Raw genomic sequence first — 14,041 nt, 5'->3', positions numbered from 1 at the left:
TACAAAGTAGACACAGATATTAGACATTTAGATGGGATGATTTCTTCATTAATATTTTATTTTCAATTCTGCAAATAGTACACATGATTGTCTTTTGGGGATGAGAGAAAAAACTGATTGTATTCATTATAATAATAAAAAAATGTAATAAAGATTTTAATTGAATATTCAACAATCCCAAAGGTTTATGTGATTAGAAAAATGATTTGCTCTAATGTGTAGTCTTAGACCCAATAAACAAAATCATGAGTATTGCATAAATATACTTAAATCAAATACAGGATGAAATAAAAAGATATTGTTGTGGAATTCATGATTTTTTGACACCATCATAAATAATTTAAATAAATCGATCAATAATCCCAAAATTTTAAACTATGGAGAAAAAAACTCATAAATATTTTAAATCAAGTGATTGATAATCTCAAAAGTTTAAGAATATTTATAGACTTCAACTGTATGTTCGATCATTTTACGATATATTATTAAAGGAATTAAAAGATAAATGTATGGCATTTACTGCTGCAGTATGTTTGGGATCTATCAAATGTGATTTCTGCTTTGAGATCCGCATCCGCATTCGCAATCGAATTCGGACTCGAGCCACTACGACCAAAAGGGCTACACAAAGAGAGCCGCGAAGCGAGAGGGAAGAGCGGCAAAACCCTTTTCCTCCTCGCCGGACAGCCATGAGCGAATCCCGCGAGGGATCCCCCGATTGGTTGCGGGAGTTCCAGGTGCGTTTTACTGCGATCTCTTTCTCCTTTCTCTGTGATCTGCTCGCATCTGCTGTTGTTTTGTTCGTGGTTCGCTTTTTATGTCGATGAAAGCTAGCAAATGTGAGATGGGAACTAAAGATCCGATTTGTATGCTTGGTTCTAGTGACGATTTCTTAGTTTTGAATGATTTTTACGAGCGTCACTGCAATATCTTTAATCTATGATCTCATTTTTGGTCATTGGTGAAGTGGATTGCACCTCGAACTTGATACTGTTTTAGTTTTGGGGTATTCTTGTCCTAGTATGTCTCCTCAGTTAGCGGATCATTGCTCGTTGAGTCGGGAGCTTTTGCCTGCCTATAACCTGTTTGGTTGAATGCTTATGTAGCTTTGCCTAATTTTTTGTTTCTTTCTGATGGTTTGGTGCTTGATGTTAAGTTCATCAGAATTTGAACCAATGGATCATAGTTTTAGTTTAATCTAATCAGTTGCTGCATTAGATCACCTTAATAATAAGAAAGCTAAGAAGCTTTTTGTTTTAATGAAGTGGTACCCTTGTTTCGGTGCTGCTTTCTTTTGGCCAGTGTTCTCTTTGACTTGATTTATGTATTGTGTTGTGCGGAAGTTTGTTTCGGCTATCATCTGTTTGCGATACCTCTAAGATTTTTTCTTTATGTCATTGGAATTCATCATTAGCTTTTGGCTCCACCCCCTCCCCCACCCCCTCTTTTTTTGATCCTATAACATTGAAAAATTTAAGTCTCCGAAATTCCATGTTAAAATATTTTGGTGTAGCATTCACATAAAATTTGTATCTGCAGAGAATTGAACTTGATTTTTTTGGCTTGTTATATAAGCATATGGTAAATGATCTTTACATTAGCTAGCTTTATCTTTTTTTTGAAGGCAAGCTTTGGTGTCATAGAAAGGTTGCTTCTTTTGCCATCTCAGTGACAACATTACAAGTTGCAAAAGCAATCTCCCCTATATGAAGGGTCGCACTATGTAATCTTCCCCAAACCCCACATTGGTGAAACTATTGTGCACTAGGCCACTGTTTTTAATATTTTTCTTAATTTTCTGATGAGTCATATATTGATGGCTTGATGATACTAGTGATTTAGTAATGCCAATTTGCACCTTGTATCTGATCTCAGAGACTGGCGAGGTCAGTTGGATTTATTTTGATTTTAAAGAAAAGATTCTGAGCTGAAATGACAGTTTGAGAGGCTTAATTTTCACTGAATACTTGTTCCTATGTATTAAAGTTTGCATCCTATCTTAAGTCCATGAATGTTTGTTTGATGTGTTGAACACTTTGAGCAGCCACCAAGCAGGACCATTGTGACACTATCGTCTGGATCTGATTCATCATCAGAAAAAAGCCCAACCAAATCTACTTGTTTAGATTTAGAGGAACCAGGCAGACATCAGAGACAGCAGGATACCTTCCAAATTGATAGTGGTGAAGACAGTGTTTTTATTGAGACTAAGAAACCAACAAATTTAGAAACTGAAAATGATCAAATTCTAAGCCAAGGTAAAATTAAAAATTTTCTTTTTGCTGCTAAAAATTGAAACATTTTTATTTCCTTTTCACATAATTTCAACAATATCCACTCTCTACATCACAAAGCACAAATCCTATTATTTTTTGTCTCAATTACTGCTGTTTGCTGACCTTTGATTTTGCTTCATATGGTAAAAAAAACATAGATGCCTTGGATGTGAATGAGGAGGGTACAGCTGAGCAAGATATAATACGAAGGAAGCCTGCAGGACCTCCTGTAAGATGCCAATTCTTGTTTTTCTTTTTTACCTGAATTGATTTCAGGTGGAGTAAAGTTCTCGCTTTACTTCATTCTGGTACCCATACTTTCATCATGCCATTTTTTTTGCTGTTTTACTGAAGCATATTAATAACATTGCTTACATGACTGATTATGAATTTGAGTCCTCCATAAAGTTAATAAGTTTTTACCGTTCTAGAAATCAAACAATATGGGATTTATCATACAATTTATCATGTATTCCTGCTTCTTCCTGTTTGTTAATGCTTTTCTAGTTTTCCTCTTGCAACAATATGAAGATTCTAATTGCCTTGTGTATTTCAGGTTTCCTCTAGGTTACCTTTGATGTTACCAGACAAAGTCCAACGATCCAAGGTATATTTTATTCATTTTTGCATATAGGATGTTTAATATCTAAGGTTTTTGTTACTACATGACATGTTAGCTCCTAAATAGGATGCTCTAATTTATGAATGATAGTTGATCCTTCAGGATCACAAATCACCATTTTGGTTTAAGTAAGATATCTGTCTTATGCGACAAACTATTCATGGAGTAGTTATTTAACTCAATCTTTAATCAAATTACATTGTAAACTTAGTTATTTTATATCTGTTAAGATCTATGGGTTTCACACAGTGACATAACAGGTTGCTTACGTTCATGTCAACAAATTGATTTTGATAAGGCTTATTGCATTTGATCTATTTCATGTTTTATAAATTACATGTTTTTGCACTCAGGCACTCATTGAATGTGATGGAGACTCCATAGATCTAAGTGGAGATGTGGGTTCTGTTGGACGTATAGTAATTTCAAATGGTCCTACTGGGAACCATGAAATGATGTTAGACCTAAAAGGTAGTATGTATAATACTTAAATGATGCCTTATTGATATTTTTGAAACAATGCTAACTTACACATGATTGCTTTTTTTATATATCATGCTCCCTTTTAAGTGTTTTTCATAGAAGTTTATAAAAAGTAAAACTTGACATTTGCCTCCAGATTATCTGAGTGATTGCATGCTCTAGGTTGTCTAACCTCTGAACCCATTAAACATTTCCAACAGATTATCAATTTGCAGTGCAAAGTGCTCCATGCAAATATGACAATATGCTAATCTACATAAGCTAGCTTTAGTCTGGTTGACATCTGCTAATTGTTTATTGTGCCTGCTAGGCATGACTAAAAGATAACTAGATTTGGAGTTTGCAAGATGGAACAACCAATTTGTCTTATTTTCTTTTGCTCCAAATGTCACAGATCTTTTAATTGTTTGTAAAAGAAAGCAGTGTAAATTCTACAATATAACCTTAAAGATGTTGCTGGTCCTTTTTCCAAATTCCGCATTTAAAGCATATTGAAGTTCCTGTTGATGTAATAATTTCCTTAGTAGTACCTTGTTTTCGACCTGATCCAATTGAATCATAGATTCAATGTCAAGCATTAAGTTTATTTATATTTGTGTTTTTATTCTTTAAACTTTCTATTTTTAGCTTTTTACAAATTCTTATTATAGCCATAGAGTATTTGCAGCTAATTGTACATCAGATATTTTTGCCTATGTGTTTTGTTGTCTTAAATCCGTCTGCTGATAGCATATAGAAATATTATTTGATGGACAACTAACAGTTCTCATGTTTTACATGTCACAGGGACCATATACAAAACAACAATAGTTCCTTCAAGAACATTTTGTGTTGTATGTCCCTCATCCCATCCTGAGCCCGGGACATCTTATTATTGTAGTTAAACATTTGAACACACTTCTTTGAAAGTTGATTTGTGATTTTCTAACTCCCTGTCATATTTGTTTTCAGGTTAGCATAGGACAATCAGAAGCAAAGGTTTGTCATTAGAGTAAAATATTATTGATGCAATCTATGACTTGGTAAAGTAAAAAAATTGAAGATCCCTTGGTTAAAATTTAAATAAAATTTATCCAATGATTTAAATGTGTTCTCTTATCATATTAAGGCACACCTTCAGTTATAAATTGATATGACTCCCATGGATGACCATTTTCATTTGTTTGTCGTTATTGTATAACTAGCTATGTGTTATTCTTTTGTCAAAACTGCTAACCATGCATCTTAGAATTTATTGTCATTATTTTTGAGGCAATGTTATCCTGTCAATCTTTTAATGTCTCTGATGACTTCTATTCTCTAAAGCTAGAAACTTGATAAATCATTTTTATGTTGGTTGTGCCATTGATATTGATAACAAAAACATGCACTTACATCATAATATTTGTACATCATAATATTTGTCTAAGAAGCACAAACATGTGCTTTTGGTGGATGTGTCCATGTCAGACACGTGTTGGACACGGATACGTCGTCGGCATGGCCGTACATGTGTCCAGCACATGTCCAGTCGTGTATTTTTTATTTATTTTCAATTCTATTTGTGGGACATGACAGTGCTCCTGCACACATCGTCGCGTGGCCCTCACATGAGGGTCATTTGCTTTGGATTCTGTGTGGAGATGGATTGTCGGCATCGCAAGGAAAGAAATCTGAAGATCATTGCAAGGAAACATATATCAATTATACTTGGACATTGTTAAATATTATTTTATGTACTCAACCTATTTGATTAACACACTTCACAATGCTCGATTTATGTGTAAATACTATAAAACTCATGTTAATCAAATATTATATATATATATATATATATATGTATATGTATACAGTGATTGCAAAAGGCGCTCGGGCGCTCGCCTAGGCGCTCGGGCGAGGCGAGGCGAGGCGAGGCCCGAGCGCCTCGCTAATGTCCCAGGCGGCGCGCTTCAAACAGGCGCCGCTTGGGCGCTCGCCCGAGCCCAGGCGCTGGGCACTTCGGGCGAGCGCCTGGGTAAACCAAGGCGATCGAACCAGAATTTTAGGTCTGGTTTGGTCCTGGTTCGGTTGTTAGTTGGTTCAATCGAACCAACTAAACCGATATAACCCCAACCCTAACCCTAACCCTAACCCAACACTAACCTGTCGCTGCTGCCGCTCTCGATCCCGATCTCGATCCCGATCGCGATCTCGTCGCTCGCTGCCGCTGTCGTTGCTCGCGCCTCCCGCGAGCCCTCTCGCTGCTCGTGCCTCCTACGAGCCCTCCCGCAAGCCCTTCCGCTGCTCGCGCCTCCCGCGAGCCCTCTCGCTGCTCGCGTCTCTTGTGAGCCTTCCCGCTACTCGCGCCTCCCTCGAGCCCTCCCGCTGCTCACGCCTCCCGCGAGCCCTCCCGCTGCTCGCGCCTCCCGCGAGCCCTCTCGCCTCCTGCGAGCCCTCCCGCGAGCCTTCCCGCTGCTCGCGCCTCCCTCGAGGCCTCCCGCTGCTCGCGCCTTCCGCTCCCTTTCCCTTTCCCGTTGCCGCTGCCGCCGCTGCTGCTACTGCTGCCGCCGCCACCGCTCGCTGCCGCCGCTGCTTCCTCGTTTCTCCATCAGGCTTAGTATACTCTTAATATTAAGTTTATTTGAATTTTGAAATGATTAATTTTCTGTTAATAGATTAATAATATATTATTTTGATTTTAATGTTATTAATTTTTATTTATTTGAAATTATTGTTATAATTATATTATATATTTTTATAATTTAGATAATTTTAAATAATTATATTATATATTTTTATAATTATATTATATATTTTTATAATTTAGCGCTTTGCTTCGCTCGGGCGAGCGCCTAGCGTCTCGGGCGTTTGTGGACCTTGGCGCCTTTTGGCGCATAGCGCTTTTTAAATCACTGTATGTATATATATATAGATATATATATTAAAAAACACATATGTCCTTGCCTTGTTCGTGTCCTAATTAAAAAAAAAAAAAGACATGTTGCTGTCTGTATCTGGTGTTCTGTGTCTGTGCTTCTTAGATTTGTGTAGTTCAGAGCTTTTTGATTTATCAGATACTTCTGTGTAACTAGAAGTCCACAACCTGATCTTTATAACACTTTTGCCACCTCAAGTAGCAATATTAATAGTTCAGCTTTCTAACTTCTAACCCGTTGTTTAAACATTATATTTTTTTCTTAACTTAATAACATAATTGGTGGTGACCTAAAAGGATTTATTAACATCTGTCATCCAACTGTTCTCTTGTTTTTAGTAATGTGAATTACTTATGGCAATAGATGAGTTGTTGAATGTCAGTTGAGGCTCATCTACTGTAAGAAATGTAGTAACTAAATAATTTTACTGATTTCTTCATTTTTGATAAAATTATTCAATTTAATCCCATGTATCTAAAAATTTGCTGCCTTAATATTCTACTCTTTGAATCTTGTTGATTTATTGGTCAAAAATATATGTTATTATGTAGATGGGCCAACTGTGCCCCTTGAGATGCATCTATTTACATGGGCTATAATGCAAATAATCCAACAAGATGCTAGCGTTTGTGTATCTTTATTTTATTTTCTTTGCATTGCATATATGACCATGTTTTTTCTCTATTTGAAACTTGGCTTCACAGATAGAGGCAATTATGAATGATTTCATACAATTGGAGCCCAAGTCAAATGTGTTTGAATCTGAAACAATGGTTGAAGGTAAAGGATTTTAATATGTGATTTATATACCATAGATGAAGGCATATGCATACATGTTATGGTTTTTTCTTTGGAATAAATAGATGATTACTGACTAAAATGACATGGCTAAGTGGTGGATTAGAATTCTGTCCTTAACTTATTATTAGAAATTGAACAGAAGGAAAGGGTTTTGGTCCAGTGACTTTGGGGTTTCTGGATTTTGCATGAGTCTTTCTCTCTAATAATCTTTAGCTATTTTTAAGGCTGTACTCCAATAACTTGTAAGTAGCTGCTTGCTCCTTCCTTTCTGCTGGTTCATGTGAAATGCCTACTTTGATTGGTTGATTTCCAGACTTCACTGAACTTTTAATCTATTAAACTTCAGTAGTTTTTGCCATTCAGCTAAGCCTCCTATTCATTTTGTAGCTCTTCATCTAGGGTCTTCTTAGATCTTCATGATACATTACCAGACTATCTCACTGTTTTTTCTGCCATTATACTAATTTTGACTGCATTGCTAGCCTGCTATGACTACAGTTATTAATTTTATTCCTCATTTCCTGTCATATTGCACTTATAATGTGTAGATTTATTCTTTTGGCAGGAACTCTGGATGGTTTTTCATTTGATTCAGAAGAAGATATAGACAGGGTAGCAAAGACTTCTGCCCATATATATGATCAGAAGGATGAAAATGGAGATAATACAGAAACAAAGACCAAGGTAAAATAAAATGAATTCATTGAAACCTGCAAAATCTAAGTTTCTCACACATTTTCAATCATTGAAGAATTACAACATAAAGATTTTGCAACATAGCCTATTATTTCAAGATTATATTTAGTGAATATATAGAAGTTTTTTTATAGATTGTTACTTGTGCGGCTACATGTGCTTAGCTCTTTGATTATGTTTAGTACCTTAGTGTAGTCACTTGTATAGGTATTTGTTTATTTAATATGTTGCTTATATTCTGTTCTGAAGGAGTGATCTATTAGGTGTTGTCTCATTTTATATTGGATTCTTGAAATGACACATGATCTTCCTTCTAATTTACACCAGTGAACCATAAATCCCAAATGCTTAGTGTCTGCTATATGACGTCTTTCCTGAGATTAGTTCTATTGAGTACTATATCACTAGTCAAACTAAGTGCCATCAAATCCCCTTGTACTATTTCTGATAAAGTTCTTTTTAGGTCATCCTCTACATCTTCTTACACCATTTATTTGAATTATAATCAAGTTGGATCACCATCAGTTGGGCCAAATCCTTCGTGATATCAGTCCCCATTGGGACTTCAATTTCTATTGTGAATGATATTGCTCCATGAACTACCTGCATTGAATGCATGCCCTTCCTTTGCATCTGTTACATCTTTGATATCAGTCCCCATTGGGACAATGCTTTGCTTCAATTCTAGCATCTATTTGCAGGAAACAATGCATAAGAAGGCAAAAACTAGCGCCAGATCTGCAAAGAAAGGAACTAGAAAACCCCAAGTTTCAAAGAGAACAAAGAAGTCGAAGAAATAGTCGATGTGCTTCTTGTGCTCTATGCCCATTGTTAGAACGCATTAGCTGTACTAATTCAAGTGATGGGGAAAAAGATATAGTTGAATCTGACAATGTATTTTTATATTCTTTACATTGTGTATGTATTTACACTTACAAATGAAGCTGCAGACAGCAGGGCCAGAAACTCTCTTTTTTGTTCTCCAGAACTTATTATGTTATATTCATTTGTCCGGAAAGTATTCTGGTTCTGATTCTTGTACATGGCTTCACATCAGTAGCTATGAGAAATCTTTCAGGAAGAATGCTCAAAATCTCAACTTCCCTCAGACTGTCAAAATTATTAATATTATAGTTTTTACAAAGGGTAAATGATGAATGTGAAATCTGAGTTGGAAGTTTTAAAGATGATTTATCGATATCTCTATCAGACAAAATTAATTAAGAATCTTGGGATCTTATAAAATTTTTATGTTAACATTTCAAGGGGAAAAAAAAAAAAGGTAATTACACAAGTAAATTTTACTTAAACATGTGTGTTGAAGCCGAATCAAATACATGGATTTTAGGATTTATGTCACCGAATTAGATGGTGTAATCACATGTAAGTGCTTTTTTATTTTAATTGGTAGATGATAAATCTGATGGTTGATGGATGGGTGGGTGGGTGGGTTGGTGGTGGCGTCCTGTCTTTTTTCTACAGATGATGGGTTTTGTCGGTGATGCGTTAACCATGACTAACTCACGTTTCATGAGATGCGCAAGTCTCCGAGTAATAATAATCAACATGGACAGATCTCCGCACTCTTTCATCTTTATTCCTCCCTCTGTTCAACGTCAAATTTCATTTCACATGTTGAATTTACCATTGCCTATATTTTCTCATTCCCCCTTTTTTTCTTTTTGGCTATTCTTTTCCCTACATGAATTCCTGAACATAAAATCAGAACACTATCGACATTACATCGTTGTTAGTCAACGTAAAACTATGTTAAATCGATCTTAATAGTTATATATGTAAAAGAAAACAAGAAGAGAGAGAGAGAAAGAGAGAGAGAGAGAGAGATTAAAGTAGTGTAGCGAGGTAATTATTCTGCCATGCCATGACATGAACCCAAGGGATGACTTTTGTCTTTCACTTTTTCTTTGTTTTTAATGTTTAAAGAGCATCTAGTTGTCCGAACGAGAAGAAAAAGACACAATTATTTGCGTTGGATGGTAGTGATCGTGAGAAATGCCTCCTGATTCTGTTCTCTCCTTGCAGTAAAATAATGTCAATCGATTTCTTTTCCCTCGAGCTGAAAAAAGCAAGTCTCTGAAAACTGCAGGCTACCAACATGGAGCAGCCCCATGATTGTTGGATTGTTTTGCCTTGTAAGATTTATGTTCTTTAAGTATAAAGATAATTCCAGAATTGTCCTTTTCTTCCTAATTTTAGATGGACAAACAAATCTACAAAAAAGAAAGAAAAAATGTTACTTGGATATAAACTAGGATGAGTCTGTTGATGCCTCATCTGCTAAAAGCCAACTTGTATTATGGATGGGCCAATCAACTGTTAAAACAAAGATTTAGAATCCCACCCTTATGCTGGAAAAAAATAGTCTTTTTCAACTTTGCCTCATTGAGAAGATTTCAAATGATACAGTGGAAAAAGAAACAAAAATATAATATCAAGGGGAGACAAAATCTCATCACATTCATGTCCCCTAAAAGCATTTGAGAGCTTAAAGATCAAACAAAACTTTGGCAAATGCTTCCATCACCCATGGCCTCATGTTGTGGTTTCACTGGCTCTCTTCCTCTATTGCTTGCTGGAGGAGTGATGGACTCCTCGCAAACCTGCCCTGCAAATAGCAACAATCGAAGCAGAAGCCAAAGCTTCTATCACAACTATGTCATTTGAACCAACACCAGCTCACTGGAACAAACTCAGGTTGAGAAGCTTACACTTGCCTTCATCCTCGGCCGTCGGTCGGCGTTTGCCTTCCTCACCTGGTACCTGATCTTCTTCGAGAACAGCCGGCTGCGCCGCTTCTCTCTGTACCGGAGAACGCTAGCTTCCCTCACCGTGCCGGCGCCAGTGGCATCCGGAAAAAGATCGATGTCTGCCAACTTGGCCTGCAAAATCCACATCTTTATGTCAACGAGGATGCAGTCACTCACATTCAAGAAGAATTCAGAGGAATGCTTCCGTGTTCATTTGGAAGTACTGAAATGCAAGCGTTGACTGATGAAACAGTAAGAATTGTGATGCTTGTGCTACTGTACTGGTTGCTTGTAGCATCATGCAATCTGCATTGGATTTGTGCTTTTGGGAAGAGAGTAGATGCTTACGAGAGCGTCGGCAGATGAACTTGGCGAGTCAGGCCCGTCGGAGAACATGGAGCCACGGCCTGACCATGCCTTGAGGACCTCCTCATGGTTCAGCTTGAGCCCCAAACCAGCCTCCTTTGATGGCGTGGATGTTGCGTTTGTGGTGTTCTTCATGCCACCCGTTTCCTCTTTGGCCGCCTTCTTCTTCTTCTTCTTCTCCGGTGCTGGTGCTGGTGCTGCCGTCGCCGACTTGAGGTTTGGAACGAGGTCTTGCACCGGCACCGCCGGTGACCTCCACCAGTCACCTTCATCCCTGTTCCTCAACGCACGTTGCAAGTTCCTCCCGAACCTGAGCCCGAGCCCGAGCTCGAACCGGCCGCACGTTCTGTATCCGATGAGGCTTTGAAACATGGGATTGACGGAGGCATTGCAGGTGTTCAGTCCCTCATTGTTGTTGTCCTCGCTGGGAACGTTCATGGTGAGATTCCCCATGATGCTATCGATGCTTTCCTCGACCTCCCCGTCGAGAATGGACTCCGCATCGAAGTTATCGTCGAAGGGGTCTGGGGAATTGGGCTCGAAGGAGACACTGCTCACCGGGCTTGTGCACTCCTTCTCGATCGGCATCTTGTACTTGAGCTCAAGCCGGGTGGCGGCCGGCATCTCCGGCTGCGGATTGTGGATTAGGAATGCGGCATCGCTGAGGACCGGGAAGGGCGGAAGAAGGTCGGAAGTTTCCGGGAACGAGTCGAAAGGTTTTGTGTCCTTGGATAGCTTCTTTAGGCTCTTGGAAGAGAAGATGTTGGGGTAGATGGCGGAGAGGAGCGCGGCGGCCTCGTTGTAGGTCTGGTTCGGCCGCTTCCGAGGAGTCCTCGCCTTCTTGATGGAGATTGCGCGCGGCGAGTTGCTGGATTCGGAGAGGGTGGAAGAAGGCGACGAAGAATGCAAGGAGCGGCCCGAGGACGAAGACGACGGCTTCACGATGTCCAGGTCGAAGCCGTAAGTCCGGCCGCCGCCGCCGCTGAGGCACGACGACATGGTACCGTGAAGACGACGTACTTGTACGGCCTACAGGCCTTAAAATTCTTCACTTCTGACGGGTATGAGATCGAAACCGATCAATTTTGTCCTAAAAATCGAATCTTTATGGAATTCTCCTACACAATTCCACTCCTTAGAACATGCAACCTGGGTCTTAATCTCAACATCTGAAAAGATTCGCCACAAATGGTGAAGAAAATGAAATGAAGAACAGAAACAAGGTTTGGAATTGTGCCAAAAACCCTAAACCCTACCTCGGAAGGGGATTATATGGGTTAAGAACCACAAGAACAGAGGGAAGCTAACGAGTCTGGATTGGATTCTGTGCAAAACTCATGCTCGATTAGCTGCAGCAAAATCCTATCTTTCGGAAGAAGGCAGAAACAACCACCGGGATTTGGGGACTGTACTGGTGGTACAACCAGATGGAGCAGGCCAAAATCCAACGTTTTGATTCTCGATGATTCCAAAGCTCGTTGCTTTACTCTACCGCTCGTCTCAGAACCCAGAAATTTTCACCTGGGAAGAAGGTAAATGGAACCAAAACCAATCGAGAACCGGGAGAAAAAGCTTCCAAATTCCAAGCACCACCACGTCCCGGAAAACTACTATTTCAGCGAACAAAACAGGGGAATGTCCTGAGAGCTAAATCGAGATGGCAAAGACTAGAGCAGCAATTCAACGGATCCGCGGAAGCACTACAATAGGAAGGAAAGAAGTGGGGTTTTGGAAAGGGCAAAGACGTTGGCAATCACGAGAGTCGCGAAAAGTTCGTTGAGAAGCTGCAGGATTAACAGCAGAGTACAGAGCAGAGGTGGGAGCTTGCGGAGGAATTCGAGAGGAGTGAGCAGGCGTGGGAGGTGCTTTAGAAAGAGAGCAAGACGGGAAGCGACAACTCTCTGTCGTCAGCCGGGCTGCCCTGTTCTGCTGGACCACCGCAGGCGTCTCCATCGCTCTCTCATTGCCATTGGTGATTTGGTACCCTTGTGGAATTACTCCATTGCTGTGTTTGACTCTTATGCCCCATGACTGCTTTGATACCACTGCAATAGCTTCATAAACAATTTCCCACAAGAATGCATTTGTCTTACACTGCAACAGTAAAAGATTGATGCAGAATATAATACATCAGGCCTTCTTTTCGTTTGATCTCCTTCCTAAATGTTGTCACTGTATCAGACTTGCACATTAGACAAGCAGAAATCAGGATCTGAGTCTTAGGCTTACAAAGAACACCTAAGATATTGTTGTTCAGCTACTTGGACTACAGGCTTATTGCAGTTACTTGGTGATTTCAGAGCAACAAGTCTGGCATGGAAGAACTTGTAGTATTGGCATCCATTAATACCATTTCCATATTCACATTTGTTCTGAAACACTTGTCAAAATGATGCATTTAGGATTTCATCCAATTTAGTATCTATCATCATACAAAAAAAGCATTTTAGAATGACAATTAATTCAGCTTTTTTCTTAGTAAAGTCTGTAATTTTTGCCATGCAGTGCCTTTTACAACATGCAGCAATGTATTATTTAATGTTAATTGTCTTTGTTTTAAGAAAAGGATTAGGAGTGAGTGATACCCACCAAATTTATCGCAAAACTAGGCTTTATGTGACAATCATATAGGCTTCAAGATCATATATTAACTCAAAATACTGCTTTTTAAAGGGATGATATGTTTGGTTATTTTTCTTACTTTTTATCAGAGACCATTGTTAATCCAATTCTAATATGAATGTCTCCTTTGCCTCAAAGAACTTGTTATTACCTTTCTACTCATCATCCAGAATTCCCACTCATAATCCAACCTGATTTTGACCCATTAGCTGAGCTAATATTAATAAATGAATGATATCAACAAAGACAGAATAAACAGATCACAACTTATGTCTTTTTGGTGGAGAAAAAGGAAAAAAAAACTTTGACATCAATCTGTAAGAAGAAAAAAAAAGAAGATGTTTCAAGATATATATAGTGGCTGAACAAGTGATGTTATGACATGATGTCCAATGAATGCAACCACACAGGTTTGATGTGAGAATGCTAAGAAATTATTCCTTTAAGCATTTGATTCCTGCAGCAGTTCCTGAGGCCAGGAAGGGGCACATCCGTCATCTCCCTCACCCGAGG

The 14,041-nt window shown here is 38.8% G+C and overlaps 2 protein-coding genes across 4 annotated transcripts; one reads left to right on the top strand and one right to left on the bottom strand.

The window, feature by feature from the left end:
* Positions 1-578: 578 nt before the first annotated feature.
* LOC135642524 (DNA-binding protein BIN4-like) lies at positions 579-8,802 on the top strand. Its single transcript, XM_065158737.1, has 10 exons — positions 579-737; positions 2,045-2,258; positions 2,435-2,505; positions 2,833-2,883; positions 3,252-3,369; positions 4,168-4,214; positions 4,333-4,359; positions 6,980-7,055; positions 7,642-7,760; positions 8,474-8,802. Exons 1-10 carry the CDS (start codon positions 690-692, stop codon positions 8,570-8,572), a joined length of 870 nt encoding a protein of 289 aa, XP_065014809.1. The 5' UTR covers positions 579-689; the 3' UTR covers positions 8,573-8,802.
* Positions 8,803-10,142: 1,340 nt separating this feature from the next.
* Positions 10,143-12,757, bottom strand: LOC135584516 (protein CHLOROPLAST IMPORT APPARATUS 2-like). Of its 3 annotated transcripts, XM_065160660.1 has the most exons (4): positions 12,163-12,757; positions 10,889-12,075; positions 10,502-10,672; positions 10,143-10,398 (listed from the first exon to the last, which is right to left on the bottom strand). In XM_065160660.1, the coding sequence occupies exons 2-4, from the start codon at positions 11,903-11,905 to the stop codon at positions 10,339-10,341; spliced, it is 1,248 nt and encodes a 415-aa protein (XP_065016732.1). In that variant the 5' UTR covers positions 11,906-12,075; positions 12,163-12,757; the 3' UTR covers positions 10,143-10,338. The 3 variants fall into 3 exon arrangements, with proteins under 3 accessions (XP_065016732.1, XP_065016731.1, XP_065016733.1); XM_065160659.1 differs by having other exon boundaries at positions 10,889-12,757; XM_065160661.1 differs by having other exon boundaries at positions 10,508-10,672; positions 10,889-12,757.
* Positions 12,758-14,041: the final 1,284 nt, after the last annotated feature.

The sequence above is a fragment of the Musa acuminata genome, chromosome BXJ3-7 (genome assembly GCF_036884655.1).
Source record: "Musa acuminata AAA Group cultivar baxijiao chromosome BXJ3-7, Cavendish_Baxijiao_AAA, whole genome shotgun sequence".
NCBI lineage: Eukaryota > Viridiplantae > Streptophyta > Magnoliopsida > Zingiberales > Musaceae > Musa > Musa acuminata.
The sequence above is the reverse complement of the archived record's forward strand: the minus strand, read 5'-3'. Positions and strand labels throughout refer to the sequence as shown.